The sequence below is a fragment of the Parasteatoda tepidariorum genome, chromosome 6, assembly GCF_043381705.1.
Source record: "Parasteatoda tepidariorum isolate YZ-2023 chromosome 6, CAS_Ptep_4.0, whole genome shotgun sequence".
In the NCBI taxonomy this organism is placed as follows: domain Eukaryota; kingdom Metazoa; phylum Arthropoda; class Arachnida; order Araneae; family Theridiidae; genus Parasteatoda; species Parasteatoda tepidariorum.
In genome coordinates this window covers 84,625,693-84,649,801 of record NC_092209.1, presented here as the reverse complement: position 1 = coordinate 84,649,801, position 24,109 = coordinate 84,625,693, and the positions used below count along the sequence as shown (strand labels likewise).

The 24,109-nt window shown below is 36.6% G+C and overlaps 1 protein-coding gene across 1 annotated transcript; it reads left to right on the top strand.

The window, feature by feature from the left end:
- Positions 1–2,246: 2,246 nt before the first annotated feature.
- LOC139425857 (uncharacterized) lies at positions 2,247–20,612 on the top strand. Its single transcript, XM_071181871.1, has 6 exons — positions 2,247–2,264; positions 3,735–3,856; positions 7,898–8,067; positions 11,793–11,956; positions 19,044–19,133; positions 20,517–20,612. The coding sequence occupies exons 1-6, from the start codon at positions 2,247–2,249 to the stop codon at positions 20,610–20,612; spliced, it is 660 nt and encodes a 219-aa protein (XP_071037972.1).
- Positions 20,613–24,109: the final 3,497 nt, after the last annotated feature.

The following is a 24,109-nucleotide window of genomic DNA, read 5'->3' as shown; positions in this document are numbered from 1 at the left end:
CTATTTTCATTGCCCCAAGTTTAATGCATCAAATTTAAAGTAACCAAGTATAAAGTATACAATTTAAAAAAAATTACAGTGCAAGGAACTCAATGCACCGGATGCAAAGTGTAAAGTATACCTTTTAAAGTTTGTATTGCATAAAATGTAGCATATTTGAGGAATAAAACATTTAAAGAAGGTTTACTTTGAAAAAAGTGTAATGAATCAGGTACAAAGTAATCAGGTTAAAATTTGCGTTGTAGAAGGTGGAATGCGTAAAATTTGAAGTCTTAGGCATTCTAATTAACGATTACATTGCGGGGAGATTAAAACATGAAACTAGTATGAAGTATTTAAATTTTTTGATAACCGTCGTTGCACAGCAGACCCAATTTTGAGTTTGAGTCTGCAAATGCTCAACTCCGTAGTCTTGTAATTTTGAAGGCAACCCAGGAGACAGGAGAACTCGTGGACCAATAATTAAAAGAAATTTTGCCTTTGTGGAGGACTTTTTGGTGGGATTCACCCTCATTTGCGTCACGTGGAAAGGAAAACCACGACGGCAAGGGGACTCTAACCCATGATCCATCAACCACTGCAAGCAAAGGACGGAATTCATATCGACCAGCCATCGCTGGGATTCGAACCCGGCTGATCTCATTAGGAGACGTGTGTTCTATCCCCTGAGAGTGAGCTTCATGTATGCTTTCTCATTTATCGGAGTTTAGATAAAACTTTAGCGCGTTAAAGTGTGTAAGATTTCTCAATTTAGTATTAACTTGAAATAACACACAATCTTCGGAGTTTTCCCACAACAAATTTGGATTGGTACACTGTCTGGTAAATAGTAGTTGTATGGACTTCAAGCATCCTCTGAGGTGCATAATAATATGATGTTGGTCCCCGTTTTGCATCGATGGCAGCCTGCACACGCTTGGGAAGACTTTCAACTAGTTTTTTGATAGATGGCCATAGGACGTAACTCCCATCACATATGACGTGAGTGCGCTTGCAGTAAGGATGCTCGATTTGGTTGGCTACGTAATTTGAACTCTAATTCGCCCCAAAGACGTTCCATGGAATTTTTTGGAGGCCTCTGATGAGACTAGTTCAGTTTTTGAACACCCATTTCGACAAACTATGTCTGCGCAAGCCTTGATGTGTGAAAGGAGCAGTTATCCTGCAGGAAGAGAAATCGGCCGAAATTTTGCCACAGAGTTGGGATTGTCCAGCATTGTCCAGAATGCCGACATACATCTGAGAGTTCATGTTTCAAACCACAGGAGCAAACAGGCTCAATTTATTATTCATAAGATTTGTGAGAAATAATTTATAGCATGATATAATAAAATATATTAACTGTACCAGAAAATAATATCAATATTTTGAAATTTTTATTTATTTTTTTAGGTTTTTAAAGGAAATCCCGTGTGTCAAGATGATTGCTATAGCTGGCAACGAGTAGTTGACGAATATAAAAACGTTATCTATGCAATGCTCGAAAACCAGTTAATTAATCGTCATGAGCCAAGGTAACGATGATTTTACGAGTAAAAGATATTAAATAATATTAAAACCCAAGAAAGTTTTTTTTAATAATCTTTCATAGAAAAAAAATTTATGAATGTTTGTCTCTAAAAATTTTTAAAATGATGATGCTGAACAACAGGTTGCGCTTTAAATCACTTCTACAATTTTTCTTTAACGCTTTGATTGATTAAAAATGTCGTTCGTTCACTACAATATACACCAAAGAGCCATTACATTATGATCACCCTGCTAGTAACAAGTAGGACCACCTTTAGCCCTCAAAACTGCTAGCTCCCGCCGTGGCATTGATTCCACAAGGTGCTGATAGGTAGTCAGAGGTATCTGGTACCAAGCGCTCACCAACTGGTCCTGCAATTCCCTCACATTGCGAGGAGGTAACGTGGCAGCACAAATTTGGACTTTCCAAGTAGGACCACAAATGCTCGATTGGATTAAGGTCAGGTGAATTTGGGGGCCAAGACATGACTTGAAAGTCACTGGAATGTTCATCGACGATTCGACCCCTATGACATGGTGCATCATTCTGTTGGTAAATACCACCCCCCGCAGGAAAAACAGTTGCCATGAATGGGTGAACCTGGTCTGCAACTATGTTCAAGTAGCTTACAGACGTGAGGGATTGTTCTATGAGGATTATGGGTTCTAATGTGCTCCATGAAAACATTGTTCCTGGGCAAGAAACCATGAAAACCTGGGCGAGTCCATTGTTATAGATGGAGGGTGGTCATAATGTAACGGCTCTTCGGTATATGAATATGACTAATGATGAACTTTCAGAAATCTCGTAAAATGATTATCCTAAATTGAAAGATTTTGAAAAAATGGTGAGTTTTCACTTGTTTTTCTTTCATTTACAAGTTAATTGCTTGTAGCGCCATCTGTTAATTGTTTTGTTCTATTTTTAAATTAACGAGTAAAAGTTTTAGTTGAAAATGTTTGTCCAATCGCATATTTATATTTAAAAACCATCAGTCTAATCTTGAATGCTACGACCACTTATTAACAAATCATGGTAGTCAAGAACATTTTTTTCGTTGCTCAAACATACTACATTTCATTTTATTACCGTCGTTGACCCAATTTTGAGTTCACGGCTACTATAGTTCAAAGTGGCATTCTTGTAATTTTGAACCCGATCTAAAAGACAAAGGAACTCTAGGATCAAGTATTGGGTTTTAGGGAGAAAGTTTTGTCTTCGTGAAGGATTTTTTTATGGAACTAAGCGGCATTGGCGTTACATGGAGAAGAAAGCTACGAAAACCCCCCATGGTTAGCTTGACAGCAAGGGGGCTCTAACCCGTGATCCGTCTACTATTGAGGATATTTTACATCCGCACTGTAGTCGGTGCAAGCTACAAAATTATGAAAGACTTTTTTCCGCGCATGTGTATTATAAAAGAACTACTTTAATTAGTCATTTCTTGCGCAATATTTAACGAACTTTTCTTCCTTCCAATTTTAAAACAATAATTCTGTCAGTATTCCTTACTCATGCCAAGTTCGTATTGGTCAAAATTAGGAGATGAAGCTAATAACTTCTTTCCAGCTTTAATACCAGCAACTTTAAAATCATTACATGGGATTGCAATATTTANTTTTCCCACAACAAATTTGGATTGGTACACTGTCTGGTAAATAGTAGTTGTATGAACTTCAAGCATCCTCTGAGGTGCATAATAATATGATGTTGGTCCCCGTTTTGCATCGATGGCAGCCTGCACACGCTTGGGAAGACTTTCAACTAGTTTTTTGATAGATGGCCATAGGACGTAACTCCCATCACATATGACGTGAGTGCGCTTGCAGTAAGGATGCTCGATTTGGTTGGCTACGTAATTTGAACTCTAATTCGCCCCAAAGACGTTCCATAGAATTTTTTGGAGGGCTCTGATGAGACTAATTCAGTTTTTGAACACCCATTTCGACAAACTATATCTGCGCAAGCTTTGATGTGTGGATGAAGCAGTTATCCTGCAGGAAGAGAAATCGGCCGAAATTTTGCCACAGAGTTGGGATTGTCCAGCATTGTCCAGAATGCCGACATACATCTGAGAGTTCATGTTTCAAACCACAGGAGCAAACAGGCTCAATTTATTATTCATAAGATTTGTGAGAAATAATTTATAGCATGATATAATAAAATATATTAACTGTACCAGAAAATAATATCAATATTTTGAAATTTTTATTTATTTTTTTAGGTTTTTAAAGACAATCCCGTGTGTCAAGATGATTGCTATAGCTGGCAACGAGTAGTTGACGAATATAAAAACGTTATCTATGCAATGCTCGAAAACCAGTTAATTAATCGTCATGAGCCAAGGTAAGGATGATTTTACGAGTAAAAAATATTAAATAATATTAAGACCCAAGAAAAAACTTTTTTTATAATCTTTCATAGAAAAAAAATTAATGAATGTTTGTGTCTAAAAATTTTTAAAACTAGAGGGCTGCGTCCCTTGCTCGCTGACGCTCACCAACCCTCGAAAATTGCTACGCAATCTTATATGGTTTGCTTCGCTCGCTACTAACTTAAATACATTGCAAATGCACAAAATTCTAAGAATTCAAAACAATCATTCAAATCCATATAACATTTTTTTTTAAATTACGTCTTTTTAGTAAGTACTAAGTCATTAAAATAAATTTGAATTCAAATAAATGACATGTAATTCGTCAAACCTATTAGGAATGTGCTATAGTATAAAATCTTAAGATAAAATTTCTAAAACTGATATCTCTTTAAAAAGAGATCTATCGACAAAGACTGCTCACTTCTGCCTAGCTTAATAGTATGAGATTGCCGCAGATGATAGGGTGAATTTGGAAGAGATCACATTTGGTGAGAATGCTCTCTCTGGTTATCTCAGTTTCCGTTTTTAAAAGCACTATATGTTGAGCCGCCTCAGCTAGAATTGGCATGTGACATTTTTAGCAGCAATCATTGGTCGATTTTTCTAGCGTTGACATTCGGGGAGTTGTAATGAGGCATTTTTTGTCGCCATGTAAGAGAAATATATATATCAATGATGATGCTGAACAACAGGTTGCGCTTTAAATCACTTTTACAATTTTTCTTTTACGCTTTGATTGATTAAAAATGTCGTTCTTTCACTACAATATATGAATGTGACTAATGATGAACGTTTCAGAAATCTAGTAAAATGATTATCCTAAATTGAAAGATTTTGAAAAAATGATGGGTTTTCACTTGTTTTTCTTTCATTTACAAGTTAATTGCTTGTAGCGCTATCTGCCAAATTGCTTAATTACTTTTAAATTAACGAGTAAAAGTTTTTGTGGAAAAAGTTTGTCCAATCGCATATTTATATTTAAAAACCATCAGTCTAATCTTGAATGATACGACCACTTATTAACAAATCATGGTAGTCAAGAACATTTTTTTTTCTTTGCTCAAACATACTACATTTCCTTTTATTACCGTCGTTTACCCAATTTTGAGTTCAAGGCTACCATAGTTCAAAGCCGTGTTCTTGTAATTTTGAACCCGATCTAGAAGATAAAGGAACTCTAAGATCAAGTATTGGGTTTTAGGGACAAAGTTTTGCCTTCGTGAAGGACTTTTTGATGGAACTAACCAGCATTGGCGTTACATGGAGAGGAACGCTACGAAAGCCTTCCATGGTTAGCTTGACGGCAAGGGGGCTCTAATCCGCGATCCGTCTACTATTGAGGACATTTTACATCCGCACTGTGGTTGGTGCAAGCTACAAAATTGTGAAAGACTTTTTTCCGCGCATGTGTATTATAAAAGAACTACTTTAATTAGTCATTTCTTGCGCAATATTTAACGAACTTTTTTTTTCTTGCAATTTTAAAACAATAATTTTGTCGTTATTCTTTACCTATGCCAAGTTCATATTGGTCAAAATTAGTCGATGAAGCTAATGACTTCTTTCCGGCAACTTTGAAATCATTGCATGGGATGCAATATTTATCTAAGAATGATTTTAAAATTATAGTGGTCTTGAAAAAAGGAATTAACTTCCTACGCTTATTTCGTTCTAACAAATTATGCACGGGTAAAAAAAAGGACACCATTTTTAAAAGCTTCAAGTTTTATCTTTCAAATTGTGCTAACAATTTTGCCACTGAAAATCTTCCAAAATATTTGCTACTAAAAGTAAAACTGTTCACATAGAGTTAGAGTGGAAGCAGTTCCTTATTTTTGCTCAACCTCTGTAGGTTATAGTTATATTGAACAAATAAAATTACAATACACTTTCTTCTTACTGTAGCACATGTTCCGTATAAACTATACTGCCAAAAGTATCCGAACACTTCTTACTGTAGCCCACGTTCTGTATAAAGTATACGGCCAAAAGTATCCGGACACTTCTTACTGTAGCCCACGTTTCGTATAAACTATATGGCCAAAAGTATCCGAATACTTCTTACTGTAGCACACGTTCCGCATGAACTATATGGCCAAAAGTATCCGGGCACTTCTTACTGTAGCACATGTTCCGTATAAACTATACGGCCAAAAGTGTCCGGACACTTCTTACTGTAGCCCACGTTCCGTATAAACTATACGGCCAAAAGCATCCGGACACTTCTTATTGTAGCCCACGATCCGTATAAACTATACGGCCAAAAGTATCCGGACACTTCTTATTGTAGCCCACGTTCCGTATTAACTATACAGCCAAAAGTATCCGGACACTTCCTACTGTAGCCCACGTTCCGTATAAACTATATGGCCAAACGTATCCAGACACTTCTTACTGTAGCACACATTCCGTATAAACTATATGGCCAAAAGTATCCGGACACCCGGTTGTTATGGTGGTGGAAGTATAATAGTGTGGGGTTGTTTCTCATGGTTTGGCCTGCATCCATTAGTTCCTGTGGTTCGAAACATGAACTCTGAGATGTATGTGGTCATTTTGGACAATGCTTCACTGCAAACTCTATGGCAATATTTCGGCCCATTTTTGTTCCAGCAAGATTACTGCCCCATTCACGCATCGAAGCTTTCACATACGTGGTTTTTTTATATCCGTTGTTGAACAGCCGACCCAATTTCGGATATACTACTACTAATGTTCAACTCCGTAGCCTTGTAATCTTGAACCCAATCCTGAAGACAAAGAAACTCCTGAATCAGTACCCCCAGAGGTATTGATTTGTCATGGGAACATGGAAGACTTTGTGACTCGACAGATTTAACGTGCATCAGTCACCATTTACTAGTCTTCGGCCGGCTGGGATCGAACTCACGAACTCTTTGACATGGGTCCAGCGTTCTACCGACCAAGCAATCCCGGCCTGTAGCACAGACGTGGTTTGACGAGATGGGTGTTCAAAAACTGAACTGGCTTTCTCAGAGCCCTGATGTAAATCCCATAGAACACTTTTGAGATGAATTAGATCGCAGATTACGTAGCCAGCCAAATGAGCCATCCTCACAGCAAGGACTCACTTCCGCTGTGATGGACGAAAAGTCCATATCACTGTGGTGTCCGGATGCTTTGTTATACTGCCGGATGCCGGGGTGTCCGGATGCTAGATATTGTTTTCAAATCCAAAGAATCGTTTACTCTGTTGCCTTTTACATATTAACGAAATGTTCTAACTCAAAACATATTTTTTCTTTAAAAAAAATATCGACTTTGAAGAGTAATAAAGAACAGATATGATTGACAGGTGACCACGAGGGGTTGCTGAGCGGATCTTCTTAGCAAATCGAAATGATAATAAAGTTTTTTGACAGTAATGTTAAGAGTTAATAAATAATAATTACAACTAAAAAAAATTATACTGTGCATAAACTAAACCAAGATAGCCGCTGCCTAGAATTATAATTTAAGATTTTTTTTTCATTAAAAAATTGTTTGATTGTGCCTAAATCTTGTTTCATTTAGTTCAAATTGTAAAAACTTTCTTTAAGTGGTTTTTAAGATAGTCTTTGCATAAAAAAAGATAACCATCAAATATTTTCGTTCAATTATATATAAACTATTGAAAATTGATGATTTTTTAAAGGTATTTATACTTTTAAATTAATAATTAGTCTATGGAATTTTGGGTTTTAAAAAAGTACTATCTTTAAAAAAAATAAAAAGTTTTAGAGGAAAAAAATTTTTTTTGAAAGGGAGGCCCTCAAAGCTACATTTATGCTAATTAGTGAAGTTATTCTGCCCTTTTTTTTATTCTCCTTTTAAAAGTGAAAAATAATAAAAAAATAAAAAAAAACACTGATTTCAGTTTCTAAAGTGCGCTATGTAAAAAGATGAAGTTCACGAACGATTTTTACGTTTTCATTATTCATCCAGTTCTGCAGCGGCAATGTTTGAAATGTTGGCAAGTGCAACGCATTTATTTTTGTTCCTTTTTTAAGACTGTTTAACCGGGTGCCATTTGTCAGCAACGAAGGAGAACCAGCACTTTGTAGGACCTATGGATTAAAGCATCGTCTATTATTTGAGACAGAATTTAACAGAACAATTACTCTGAGAAATATACATAAGACTATTGGGAAAAATGAGACTAATGTTCACACTATGAGAGGTAAGTATACAAATTTATATACCTCAAATATTGAAAGAATTTACTTTGAGCTAGAATTATGCCCATCTGCACAAATAAATGCCTGAAAATTGACAATATGGATGGTTAACTGAATATAAACAATAATAAGTAAGGCCCGGATTTTGATGACATTTGCATTTTTTTGCATTTTTGGACATTTTTTGTCCTTTAGAGCATTTTTTGAGATTTATAGGGCATTTTCTTTAAAATTTTGGGGCGTATTTTGCATTTTAAAGCATTTTTTAAATTTTTTGTTAAATTTTTCTAATTTTTATTATTTTTTATAATTTTTTATTATTACACTGGCTTCCAAACAATGAAGAAAATTTCTAGGATATTAACAGGTGAAGCAACATCTTTTCAAATTGAAGAAGAATTGTCAGTAAGTGTGACCGTCCTTTTCAAGTACGCACCAATAACATCAGTAGACGTTGAAAGAAGCTTCTCCTGGTATAAAAATTTGCTTTCAGACAAGAGACGCTCGTTTACATTTCAAAATATTAAAAAAAAAATTTAATAATCCACTGTAATTCTGATATTTAGTAATATTATGAGATGGAAGTTGTTATATTCATTTAAGTTTCTATACAAAATGAAAATGTTTTGGAGTCAATATATTTTCCTTTTTTTTTGTTATTTTTGGATATAAAACATATTTGTCAAACTTTAATGAACGTAGAACAAGTATTGCATTGCTTTATATTTTTTGAAACGACTCATAATAATTTTAAAGAGTAAAACATTGTTTTAGTTCAATATTTTTACTTCTATTTAAGTCATGTCATAAGGCATTTTTAGCGCAATTTTCGCATTTTAAGGGCTTTTTTTGCACTTCTAAGGGCATTAATTGAGATTTTTTAGGTCATCAAAATCCGGGCTGCAATAATAAGTGACCTAAAACCGGAGGAAATGGAGAAAACTTCCGGTGTATCCTTCCACTTAAGAGGCGATCTTTGAACTGGCATCACCCAGAAAGCATGTAAACCTTAGGGCAACCTTGTTTCGGAATTTTCTTTTATTGTCACGAAAATGTTTGCAATAAAAACCTTTTCGCAATAAAGCAAAAGTATTGCAGTTTCAAACCTTTCATTAAAAATTATTTTTTTAAGCTTTTTTAAAAATGTTTTGTCACTTAGGTAAAATGGTCATAATGACGTTTCAGCTGACGTCACACTAGAGATAGGATCATATTGCAGTGTCCATTAAAATTTCGTGACAAGGTGGATTTTAGCTGAGCATGCAAGACTTTGCGAAAAGAAACCTTATAATGACCTAGATTTAAGGTTATTTTCACCTTGAGACTAGCTTTATTAAAGGAGTTTTTTCAAGCTTGAAAACCCTAGGTCGACCTCGATTTAAGATTCTTATATAGAAGGTTGTTTTCCAAGGTTTTGAATTAGTGTAATGCGCGTTGAATAGAGCAGATTGTAGCAGATCTCGTTTTAAGGTTTGCACGTAAACCGCATAACAAACCATTTTACCACTCACAACAAGCCCCGAAGTGGACTGATCGTTAAGACGTTGTTCCCAGCAGATCCCGAAGTCAAGCATCACTGGCTGCGGTCAGTGTGCGGATGGATGACCACTTAGATCAGTCTGCGTAGGGACCGAGGGTGTGCGGTATGGGTTCTCGTTAAATTGTTCTACCGTAAAGTGCTCGACTTCGCGTGCAGGTCGTTGGGCTACCGAAAAGGGAGTGCCATCCCCTCTGCAGAGGATCAAAATTGTGATGGCTTGTCTTCGGATCATCCTCAGGGATGTTTCCCAGACAGTTGCCAATAGCCCATTGTGCAGCTCTAGTGCGACGTAATTTAACTACAACAACCACTCACAACAAATTTTAAAAAAATTAATATCACAACATAAACAAAGATTAAGTTTTGCCATGTTTGGAGTGTTATCCCTTACTTGTCTATACTTGTGTGAAATATCACCGTTACTTAGTTTTTTGGGTTTCATCTTGCAGATCATAGCATGTAAGCGGAGTCTTCCAAATTCATATGCTGTTTGTTTTGTTAAAATTACAATTAAAAGAACGCGTTAAATTGTAAACACTACAAGTATAATAATATTTGATGGCGCTTTTTAAGCGCAAAAATCAACCGGAAGAATAACGCTGAAGTCTTACGACAAATTTCAACCATTAAGCGCCATAATGTTCTTTATAAATGTTCTTATATTCCCCTCTTGGCTTAACCACTTCTTTTCTAATTGCAATATGCTTGACTCGTTACTTTCTCCAAACATTTTGTGTTTCGACACTGAGGACGGTTCTTTTTTTTTTTTGAAGCGGAAACTAACATTTCTGTGTCGTATTGGAGTTCTTTTGCTTTATTTATTTACATTTATATTTATATCTACTAAAATTTTCAGAGCAAAACCGCCGCCCTCCAATGAGGTAAACCGGGTTTGGATCCTAGCTATGACTGGTTGATTTGAATTTTGTACCCGGCTGGCACCGATCACTGTGCTAACGAAAAAATATCCGAGGTACATTCATCATGGATTAGACTCTCCTTGCCGCCATCAGGCTAACCGTAGGAGGGTGTCGTGTTTTTTCTAACTCAAATGAGGATTAGTTCCATCCAAAAGATATCCATGAAGGCAAATTTCTCCCAAAACTTGATTCAGAGCAGGGGATTGAGCGTTCGCCTTCCAATGAGGTGAACCGGGTTCAAATCCCAGTCGATACGAATTCTGCATCCGGCTTGCACCGACCACAGTGCTAACGTGAAATATCTTCAGTGGTAGAGGGATCATGGGTCCTCATCATGTAACGCAAATGCGGGTTAGCTTCTTCAAAAAAAGTCCTCCACGAAGGCAAATTTCTGCCAATACTCGATCTAGGAGTGCCCTTGTATTCTGGATTGGGCCAAAATTACAAGGCTACAGAGTTGAACATTGGTCAGCTATTCAAGGATATATATATACATATATATATATATACATATATATATACATATATATATATATATATAGCCATCATGATCCTGTGTGAGTTACTTTTTCAGAAGATGATGTCAAGCAAAATTGTATTCCTCCATTCAAGTTTTGTTAAATTGCTAACATTGTTCCATTTTTTTCTTCTTCTTCTTCCCATCCTGCTGTATTGGCAAGCGGGCAAGTTGATCTAAGGGGATAGATGACTCTTCCACCTACTCACTTTCCATGCATCCATTCTCAAGTTGTCGTTTTCTTCTTATGCTTCGGAATATGGCTGGTTGTTTAGGTTAAGAGTCAAAATGTATAAGTTTTTCGGTGACAATGGGTTTCTTAAATTCGGGAACCTTTCAGNGGTACTAAAAGCTTAATACCATGTTTGAAAGGATTCACAAGTCTCCTGGAATCGTGAATGGAAAAATAAATGGCTGGTTCAGTTCTAGGATCAATATATTCATCCGGATATACTTTCAACACAAAGATGATGTCTGGGAGAAAAAATAATTTACATTATTTTTACTAGGACTTATAATATGCATGATTTATTTTTTTAGGATAAAAACAGGATTTTAAGGATAGGGATTTAATTGATACGGGGCAGGTATTATGGACTATATATATATATATATATATATATATAGTCCATAATACCTGCCCCGTATCAATTAAATCCCTATCCTTAAAATCCTGTTTTTATCCTAAAAAAATAAATCATGCATATTATAAGTCCTAGTAAAAATAATGTAAATTATTTTTTCTCCCAGACATCATCTTTGTGTTGAAAGTATATCCGGATGAATATATTGATCCTAGAACTGAACCAGCCATTTATTTTTCTATTCACGATTCCAGGAGACTTGTGAATCCTTTCAAACATGGTATTAAGCTTTTAGTACCGGGACATCATTTAATTAAAGTCACTGAATATGTGAGTATTGTTTACAAAATACAAAGAGTAACTACTGTCGTGCCATCACGAGATGATCCTCTCCCCTCGTCCCGATATTATTTTTAAAAAAAACTTGACTGAGAAGTTCATCTCGCGATTTACCAGACCTTTCAGATCTCTTACTTGAGTTGCGATGGCTCAGGGGACAGAGCGTTAATCTTCCGATAAGACGTACTGGGTTCGAATCCCAGTCAATGCGAATTCCGCATCCGGATTCCGCAGACCACAGTGCTGACGTAAAATATTCTCAGTGGTAGACTGATCATGGGTTCGAGTCCCCTTGCCGTCAGGCTAACCGTGGGAGCTTGTTGTGGTCTTTCTCTCCATGTAGCGCAAATGCGGGTTTGTTCCATCAAGAAGTCCTCCACGAAGGCAAATTTCTCCCAATACTTGAACCGGGAGTTCCTCTTGTCTTCGGAATTGGGTTCAAAATTACAAGGCTACAGAGTTGAACATTAGTAGTCATAAACCCCAAAAAATGAATCAGCTGTTCAACAACGGTTATAAAATAAAAAATCTCTTACTTATTAGAAATATTAAGATCTTTATCCTACAGGGTGCGTTCTGAAAGTAATGCACATTTTCTGGGGAAACTAGATTTATTGATCCTAATAGTACAAATGGTTAAAATTCTTCAAAATAGTTCCCTTGTGCATCAATACACTTGCTAAAATGATTCTGCCACGTCTGGAAGGCACCCAGGATTTCCTCGACAGGAATGCCTCTCAGGAACCTTGTAACATGAGCTTGGATGTTCTCCACCGACTCCTAGTTCTCCACCGACCTTCCCTTCAGCTCTCTTTTCAGTCGAAGAAACAAAAAAACAGTCACACGGCGCCAAGTCAGGGCAATAGGGAGGCTAGAACACCAAGGGGGACCTACTTTGGGTCAAGTAGTTTTTGCTCCTCCAGTGGCCTTTACCGAATTTAATTCTCTCTTATTTGGACATTTTCCTCTTGACTGTAGCTGTTCGAAATTATAACGCAAGATTTTATTTCGTTTAATATTTATTACCCGAACTAGAAAAAAAATGGAGTTATTTTTTTTTAAATTTAATTTAAGGAAATGCCGAAGTTTGCCGTTCAGAGATTTCGCAAGATAATTCTAAATAAATTATAATAATTTTAATCAATTTTTGATTAAAATTCGAAGCTCAAACAACTCTAATGTGGAAAAAAAAGCTTAAGATTAAAACATTGAATCACAAACTTTTTATTTTCACTAAACTGTAGCGCTTCTTTATGTTAGAAAGATTTTACCGTTTCACGTATTATCCCACATTTTTCCGAAGGTAGGTCTTATAGCCGTCGTTGAACAGTCGATCGAATTTTGAGTTTACGACTACTAACGTTCCATTCCGTAGTCATGCAATTTTGAACCTGATCCAGAAGACAAGGGAACTCCTAGATGCAGTATTAGAAGAATTTTACNATATACAGGGTGCGTTCTGAAAGTAATGCGCATTTTCTGGGAAAAATAGATTTATTGATCCTATGGGTACAAATGGTTAAAATTCTTCAAAATAGTTCCCTTGTGCATCAATACACTTGCGGTGACGATTCTGCCACGCCTGGAAGGCACCCAGTAACTCCTCGACAGGAATGCCTCTCAGGAACTTTGTAACATGAGCTTGGATGTTTTCCACCGACTCCCAGTGTCTTCCCTTCAGCTCTCTTTTCAGTCGAAGGAACAAAAAAAAGTCACACGGCGCCAAGTCAGGGGAATAGGGAGAGGCTAGGGCACCAAGGGGGACTTACTTTGGATCAGGTAGTTTTGGCTCCTCCAGTGACCTTTAACGAATTTAATTCTATCTTATTTGGACATTTTCCTCTTGACTGTAGCTGTTCGAAATTATAATGCAAGATTTTATTTCGTTTAATATTTATTACCCGAACTAGAAAAAAAAATGGAGTTATTTTTTTTAAAATTTAATTTAAGGAAATGCCGAAGTTTGCCGTTCAGAGATTTGGCAAGATAATTCTAAATAAATAATAATAATTTTAATCAATTTTTGATTAAAATTCGAAGCTCAAACAACGCTAGTGTGGAAAAAAACTTAAGATTAAAACATTGAATCACAAACTTTTTATTTTCACTAAACTGTAGCGCTTCTTTATGTTAGAAAGATTTTACCGTATTACGTATTATCCCACATTTTTCCGAAGGTAGGTCTTATAGCCGTCGTTGAACGGTCGATCGAATTTTGAGTTTACAACTACTAACGTTCAATTCCGTAGTCATACAATTTTGAACCTGATCCAGAAGACAAGGGAACTCCTAGATGCAGTATTAGATGAATTTTACCTGGTGAAGGACTTTTTTGATGAAACTAACCAGCATTTGCGTAATATGGCGAGGAAAACCACGAAAACCTCTCAAGGTTACCCTGATGGCAAGCAGACTCTAATTCATGATCTGTCTACCACTGACGTTATTTTGCGTTATCACTATGGTCGACGCGTGCCTTTGTGCGGAATTCGTTTACACCAGTAATCGCTGGGATTCGAACCCAGCTTACCTCATTGCGATGTGAGCGCTATATTTTCTGTGCCCCACGGGTCCAGTACATAAGTTTGCAGTAACTACGCATACCCGCTAACCATTTTAACATAATTAAGTATTTAATATTTCTTATGTTAATAGTGCACACTTCATCAATGCTGGCTCAGGTGCAGTTGCTGATCGTTGCTTGTTGGCTGGCAAAGCCGCCAGCCAACAAGGACGAATCATAAAAGACCTTAATTAAATAGGGGTCTGGATACAAACAGCGGAGGCTTGGCGACAAAATGGAAAAGCGTATATCTTTTGCTAACACCCCTGAAAGTTAATCGACTGTTCTGTTTCCGCCTTCACAACGGATGTTCATACCTGTTACTTTTTCCCGTAATCACTGGTATATTAATGCTTCGAAATTTTTATACGGGTTTGTGTGATACGATAGGTAAAACAGCGAAATTTCTTTATTTGATAACTAGACATTTATTGACTTATGGCTAAGGAAGGACCACACTTAATCTAATTGAATTACCCGTTAGTAACCACTTTTATTTCTTTTCCACCAGGTGTTATTTGGTTATTCTGCAAATAGTGGATTTGTCTTGCTAACTCTTAATAATTGCGATTTTCAACTGTAAAAAAAGTAGGTTAAATTAATATGTGCAAAAATTTGCTTCCTTGAGGTAAAATTTATGGTACGCCTGATGATTAGAGGGCACCGAAATTTCGCCTATTTTTAAATGTATCCTTACAGGGCTCGAAAAAACTCAGAAATTTTACCCGTTCCCGAGGACGGCATGTCCAACAATGTACCAGTCCTCATTTGAAATTAACCCGTATCTTCTAAATAAATAAAAACATAATTTTCTCCTATTTATTACAAATATTTATATAAATTGCACAATGAATTTGTAGTTACTAGGATTACAAATACTATGAATACATTGTACAGTAATAAGAGAAATACTAATTTACTAATAGTAACCAAGTATTTATTTTATGAAATAATTTAAATGACTAAAGTCAAGTTATCTGGAATGTCAATTTATCCGAGGGTACTGCGTTTTTCTAAATGAATCAAATATGACGTTTGCCAGTTCCACAATCAAGCCAATGATTTACAGAGGTTTCTGCACAGAAATCTGAAAGGGGTCTCGCATTTCGGTAGATGCTCATAATTGCGTTTAACGCTTCTTGTTTAAGACCAGTACGTAATGTGTTTTTTTTTTAAGTTCATTGTTGAAAAGCCCCTTTCAACCGCTACAGTACTCCCAGACAGAGAAAACATCAATTCCACCATACGCAGTATGTTGCTATATTTCTAGATTAGAGGGTCATTTTAGAAGTGAGGCGCTAGACTCTTGAGGGATAACAAAAATTGAAAATGTATCACGAACATTAACGGGAAAATGGCCATCCGCGCGGACGTCGGATTCGAGAAATTCGTTGTCCGCGGGGAATTTTTGACCGCCGAGGACGGGCTGTTTTTCGAGCCCTGTATCCTTACATATACTGAGATAGAACAGTAATGATGGAGATACCTACTCTTACAGCGAAGCTTCACATGAAAGTTAGTAAAATAGACAAAATAAAGTGATTTATCCGAACTGCATACTGACCTGAGACAAGCTGTAGTTTCAGAATTTTTATCTAATTTCATTGGGGATGAAAAAATGGACATTAAAGTAAGAATCGATGGAAGGAAGTAAGAATAGAGAAATATCAAGAGAAAGAAAAGGGAGAAATATTCATTCTTCGAAAAAGTGGTAGTCACGATCAAAAAAAAAAAATAGTGCGTGGAGTCCCTCCGCGCGGAGGAAGTTAAACTTCGCAACCTGCGACGTTAATTGTAGAAGAATCAGCAGTCGTAGATGGATCACTATTCAACGACTTTTTTTCCTGCTCCGCTCGCTTCCGTGCTCTGTAATCACGGTAATATTAAGCATTTTTCCCTCGTGGACCTCTAGAACCAGTGGAAGTGCTTGTGGTTGCCTCATCGTCTCGCCCTCGAAAATGTATTTGCAACTATAATGTATTTGAATGCGTCATAATATAATTTCAAAAGAGAAAATCTAACAACCAATTGATATTCACAAGAGACGTATCTTGACATTACCTTAAATCCGTCGCATTGTCCGTGGGATTGTTGTCACTCATTTTTTACAATTGTTATCCACTAAATTTGAAAATAAAAAATACTACCCTATTAAATTATATGTGTATCAAAACAAACTAAAAAAATATTTATAGAAAAACAATACTTTTATGACTTTTATTATTTTTATGCTAGTGAGAACCAAAACAATATGGAAATGAATGAGGGAAAACTGGATCCTACCACGTGATTTCCCGGCCAATAAAAATGCATCGTTAAACGTTTAACGCAACCTTGTTGGAAGTCGCATAAGAAGTATAACTTCAAAAAAAGGAGAGCGGAAGATGATGATACACTATCTGGCCCAAAGACACCCGGTTGTTATGTTAGTGGAAGCATAATAATGTGTGGGTGTTTTTCGTGGTTTGGCCTGGGTCCGTTAGTGCCTGTGGTTGGAAACATGAACTCCGAGATGCGTATGTGGACAACGCTGAACTCTCAACTCTGTGGCAATATTTTGGGGAATGCCCATTTCTCTTCCAGCAAGATAACTGTTCCATTCACACATCGGGGCTTGCACAGACGGAGTTTGACGAAATGGGAGTTCAAATACTGAACTGGCCTACTCAGAGCCCCTATCTAAATCCTATAGAACACCTTTGGGACGAGCTAGAGGGTAGATAACGTAGCCAGTCAAATCGACCATCCTCACTGCAAGCACTTACTTCCCCTGTCAGGATTTAAATTTCGATGGCCACTTATCAAAAACTTGTTAAAGTCTTCCCAGACGTGTGCAGGCTGTCATCGATGCCAAATGGGGACCAACATCATATCGATATGTGCATCAGGATGCTCTAAGTCCATACCACTGGATGTCTGGATACCTTTGGCCGGATAGTAAAGAAGGGAACTGCTTCGTCAATGTTGGGCAGAGTGATTGCAGTTAAAAAAAAATCAATGGATAGATGCATATTCGTCAGAGTAGTGAAGTGGAAACCACGACCAAAGGGGTCAAACCAGAAACGTCGCAAACAGCAGCAATTATGGTAACCGTATCGGAATCGATTAATGACAATAAGGCGCCTTTTATTTCGTGTACTATTGCGTACTAGGTGGTTGATTGAGGAATGAACTTCACGTCTTCTTTCACGATACATCCATACGCGTTGCCACAATATGTTCCAATCTTTCAGATGACCTTCTGCCCATCTCTCGAGCAAGGACCAGCCCCATTCGTTACATCCAAATCTCCATTTGTTATGTCTACATCCATTAACAGCAAAAAGATAAGATTTTACAAAATAGTGGTTTCTTAATATCAGATCGAACCTCAGTTTAGGCAACGCACATTTTAAGGAAAAACGAACGTATAAAACGTAAAAGAATATTCACTTAAAGCGCTCTTCAAATCACAGATTTAGGTACTCGATAAAATATTTTTTTTCAAGTACCATCCATGTTCATAAAAGACCCAATGAAAGCTTTTTGTTATCTTAACATGTGTATTAGATTGTTTTTGGATTAGTCCGCCATTACTTTTGACTGTAATGGGAGTGTTACACACAGGGGACCGAACACGCATTTGGCACCTTTACTCCCCAAGTCAAAGCTCTTGATGGTTCGATCATGAAATTTTTGTGCGATTCATGATGGTCCAACAACATCTGATGGTCACCATCATCCAACATTTACCATCATGCGTTCATATTTTTTGATATGCCCACAAGCTTCTATTATTCCATGATAGAAAATGCTACTTTAATACACTATGATAGTTAATCATCAAGACGATTTTAAAGCTCATAGACTAATGGATGATGATTCGTGACTGTGACTGAGGATTCCAGTTATACATTTCCATGATGTTTTAATGGAAATTCTTGTTGGCATCCAGGAATAAACCATCAAAACAATTTGGTTTTTTTTTATGCCGGCCCATCATAAATCTGTGCAAATTCCTACATTGAGGTTAAGGTAGTTCGTAATCGTTTCAACATTTTATTTTTTAAGAAATTATGATGGAAGAAATTATGATGGAATTTTAGAAATTATGATGGAAGAAATTATGATGGAATTTTAGAAATTATGATGGAAATTATTATGTTATTCTTTGTTCAACATGAACAAACTATCAAAACAAGTTGCTAGTCTAATGTTGGGCTATCATAAATCCGTCCGAATTCCTACATATGAGTGATGGTTACTTATGTTGGTTACCATCAAAAAAATATAATTTTTCATGATTGGATTATTGATTATTACCATCAAATCTACGTTGGTCCATCAAAAATTTTGACTTTATTTATTTTAAAATTACGATCTCCGTATACCCCCCTGAGGTGGGTCGGAGTTCAACCTATCATTATTATTTTAAAATTACTGTCCAATGTTTATTTTAAAATTGAATTCCACCCTATGGTAAAATCTGTGTCATTCACTTCCGTAGAACCAATATTATTATCAAAATGTTCATAGGTAGAGCAACATCTCTTACCACAACCTTATGATACAAATTGCACATTGTTTAATCCTGAAGGAAGTACAGAAGAAAACTTTGACATCATGGTATGACCCTCCTTTATTGTATTGTATAATAATGGTTTATTGTATTGTAGTACTGAACTGTGCACCCTATTTTATGTGTAGTAGTATTTTACGTATGCTACGCTTTCTTGCATATAAATTTCTCCCATAATAACTACAGAGTAGAGAAATTATTAATTTTAAGTTACTGAAAAATTAGCGCTTTCTTACTCTGTATTCGCTATCGCAATGCTCGAATACTCCATCTGGGGAGAATACAGAGCTTGACACCCCCCCTTCCCTCTCCTCCTCTTCNACCATTCGTGACATCCAAATCTCCATTTGTTATGTCTACATCCATTAACAGCAAAAAGATAAGATTTTACAAAATAGTGGTTTCTTAATATCAGATCGAACCTCAGTTTAGGCAACGCACATTTTAAGGAAAAACGAACGTATAAAACGTAAAAGAATATTCACTTAAAGCGCTCTTCAAATCACAGATTTAGGTACTCGATAAAATATTTTTTTTCAAGTACCATCCATGTTCATAAAAGACCCAATGAAAGCTTTTTGTTATCTTAACATGTGTATTAGATTGTTTTTGGATTAGTCCGCCATTACTTTTGACTGTAATGGGAGTGTTACATACAGGGGACCGAACACGCACTTGGCACCTTTACTCCCCAAATCAAAGCTCTTGATGGTTCGATCATGAAATTTTGGTGGTTTATGATGGTTTCAGTGCGATTCATGATGGTCCAACAACATCTGATGGTCACCATCATCCAACATTTACCATCATGCGTTCATAGTTTTTGATATGCCCACAAGCTTCTATTATTCCATGATAGAAAATGCTGCTTTAATACACTATGATAGCTAATCATCAAGACGATTTTAAAGCTCATAGACTAATGGATGATGATTCGTGATTGTGACTGAGGATTCCAGCTATATATTTCCCAGATGGTTTGATGGGAATTCTTGTTGGTACTCAGGAATAAATACCATCAAAACAATTTGTTTTTTATGTTGTCCCATCATAAATCTGTGCAAATTCCTACATTGAGGTGAAGGTAGCTCGTAATCGTTTCAACATTTTATTTTAAAGAAACTATGATGGAAAGTTCTTTGTTCAACATGAACAAACCATCAAAACAAGTTGCTATTCTTATGTTGGACTATCATAAATCAGTCCGAATTCCTACATAGGGGTCATGGTTACACATGTGGGTTACTATCAAAAAATGTAATTTTTCATGATTAGATTATTGATGATTACCATCAAGACTACGTTGGTCCATCAACAATTTTGACTTTGGTCAACTGTCCAATGTTTATTTTAAAATTGAATTCCACCCTGTGGTAAAATCTGTGTCATTCACTTCCGTAGAACCAATATTATTTTCAAAATGTTCACAGGTAGAGCAACATCTCTTACCCCAACCTTATGATACAAATTGCACATTGTTTAATCCTGAAGGAAGTACAGAAGAAAACTTTGACATCATGGTATGACCCTCCTTTATTGTATTGTATAATAATGGTTTATTGTATTGTAGTACTGAACTGTGCACCCTATTTTATGTGTAGTAGTATTTTACGTATGCTACGCTTTCTTGCATATCAATTTCTCCCATGAATAACTACAGAGTAGAGAAATTATTAATTTTAAGTTACTGAAAAATAAGCGCTTTCTTACTCTGTATTCGCGATCGCAATGCTCGAATACTCCATCTGGGGAGAATACAGAGCTTGACACCCCCCTTCCCTCTCCTCCTCTTCTGAGTTGCATAGTAATGTACAACGATATTTTCCCCTTCTTAATATTTTTTGTATTTAATTGTCAAAAGCATTTTTTAAAATTTCCACGATGCTTTCTTTTTGATCTATGCTCTATGTAGTTTTCAGTTCCATATAGTTTCTTAACTTAAAAGTTTTTAATCTATTTGGAAATCAAGACAGAAACTAAATTACTTACTTCTCCCATGACTCTCCACGCGCTAATGGTGAAAGCGTGAGAAGTGTTGCCATAGATACAGAGTTCTTCTCTACGCCACCTGTAGCCTATTTCGATCCCTAATTCAAGATGCCAAGCAAATTAACACTCTACTCACCATTTGCAATTTTAAAAAAAGGATTAAGAAGTTGATTTATTAAGATTAACGAGTTGATTACTCACTATTTGAAAAATAGGTAAAACAAAAGCTTACATGAAACTTAATTTTTGATATGATTGGTCAATGACGTCACAGCTTCATTGTGTCACGGAATGCTGATGGTTTTTTTGCGTTTTTAACTTCTTATCAACGCATGCTTTGAAAAATACACTTTTCTTCCAAAGACTTTCTCAGAAACAGTAAAAAAAACGTTAATTATCCTTTCTTAAAAATGCCTAGTGTACCAAAGAATGCACTATTTCCCATGAAAAATGACCCACATGAGGAGAAATAATAATAATCCTTCCTATATTTAGTGGCAAAAAACCCCAGATTGCCAACCCTTAATGTTAAGGGTACGAATTCATTAGTCAAATTGAGGTTTCGTGAGTTGTTATATAGAAGAAATAGATTTGATTAGTTAATAAGCTATAATAAAACTTACAAAGATGAATAAAATAAGGATGGTAGGAAGGAGAAAAAGTCTCGCTGAGTCAGTGCATTGACACTCGCATCGAAGTGAACACTCCAAAGGTTAAACGTTTGTTAGGGTATATATATATATATACATAATAGACGTTGATTGATGTAATAATAACATATTTAGTAGAGACAATGTGCATTTATTGTCATATAAAATAGTTCAGATTACGACATATCGAAAAATAATAAAATTCAAAATAGGCTATCGAAATGGGCAGCAGGAGGTGTAGAGCAGAACTCTCTACCAATGGCAACATTTCACAAACTTTCAATATTAGCGTATGGAGAGTCATGGAAGAAGAAAGTACGTTTATTTATGTCTTGATTTTCAACTAGATACAAATGTTTTAAGTTAGGAAACTATATGGAACTGAAAATTACATTAAACATAGTTCTAAAAGAAAGCGTCATGAAAATTTTGAAAAATATTTTTAACAATTAGGAAAAGTAAAAATATCGTAGTACAATTCTTATACAACTGAAAGGAGAAGGAGAGGGGAACCTTGGAACAGGTCTTCTCCCCAGATAGCGTATTCGAAAAACGTATTCGAATAAAAAAGACACTCATTGAATGATTTGAAAAATGAGTTTTCTTGCCAAAATGACAGAGAAATGAATGACTCAGTTAGATATATGATAACCTCGGACACTAATGTACATTTTTCATCAGTTATTTATGTTGTCCACTAAACTATCAAAGAGTTCTTGGTGGATATTGTCCCACTCCTCTTTCAAGGTGATTTTCAGATCTTGCATGGTTTGGAGAGGGTGTGAAAGCGTCTGTGTGAAACACGTCTGCGAAAAGTACCCGAGGTATCCTCCATAGGTTATAGGTCTGAGGATCGCACAGGCCATTGCATGCGGTCAATATCTCTACTTTTTAGTATGTCGGATACCTCTGCGCATCTGTGTGATCGCGTATTGTCATCCCTAAGCATAAATTCGGGATCTACCACTCCCTTAAACAGATAAACATGATTCGGAATAATCTCTCTGAAAGAGTTGTGATGGCTCAGGGGATAGAGCTTTCGATTTCCAATGAGGTGAACCGGCTTCGAATCCTAGCGATGCCTGGTCGATACGAATTCCGCATCCGGCTTGCACCGACCACAGTGCTGATGTGAAATATCTTCAGTGGTAGACGGATCACGAGTTAGAGTCCCCTTGCCGTCAAACTAACTGTGGGATATTGTCGTGGTTTTCCTCTCCATGTAACGCAAATGCGAGTTAGTTCCCTCGAAAAGTCCTCCACGAAGACAAATTTCTCCCAATACTTGATCCAAGAGTTCCTATGTCTTCTGGAATGGGTTCGAAATTACAAGGCTAGTGAGTTGAACATTAGTAGTCGTAAACCCGACAATTGGGTCGGCTGTTCAACGACGGTTGTAAAATAAAATATTTCTGCGATACCGCTGCGATGTAACGCTAAACCTCGCTCAAAGAAGTGAAGTTGTTTAGCCGTTAGGCTTGATGACTAACCATACCGGCATGCCTGGGCCATACCGATCACGTCCATGCACTTGTTGTTGTGCACAACGTGTTCTTCTCTCTCTGCACACTTACTGGCAACCAGAGTCACTTGCCAATGTGAATTGAAAGTCACTCTGGTCCACTGCTGATTACACCAACAAAGACTTTCCTTACACCAATGTAATCTTTCTAGACGATGGGGTGGTTAAGGCAGGATGCATCGAACCGTGCATGTAAACCAACTTAATTTTTTATATCCGTGAGAAGGTTCTGGCAGAAACATTATGTGTTCTGGTAGTGATTTCAAGGTCCGCAGATATTTTCCTAGGAGTGACATTTCTGGACATAGCATTCCTGCCTTCAGAGGGATTTTTTAATCACCAGATGAGGCCGGGATAGGCTGGTTGGTTGGGCACTGGGCCCATGTCCAAGAGTTCGTGGGTTAGATCCCCGCCGGCCGAAGACTCCCAGTGTAGTAAATGGTGACTGATGCAAGTTAAATCTGTCCAGTTCTAAAGTCCTCCATGTTCCCATAACAAATCAAAAGCTCTGGGGGTACATGATCCAGGAGTTTCCTTGTCTTCTGGATTGGTTCAAAATTACAAGGCTACGGAGTTGATCATTAGTAGTCGTAAAAACAAAATTGGGTCGGATGTTCAACGACGGATATAAAATAAAATAAAATAACGAGATGGCGCTTTTTGGCATAACTTCTCCCGCAATGGTGGCATTTTGACCTGCTTCCATTAGTCTAACAGCTTATCCACGATCGTAGGAACACAAATGATATTTTGCTAAAATTTTGTACTTAGTTATAGCAGCATCACACTAAATTTTAGAGAAATAAGTTCGACAACCCATGGTGCTATTTCGATCGAATTCCTAACATCGTGAATTTTCGAA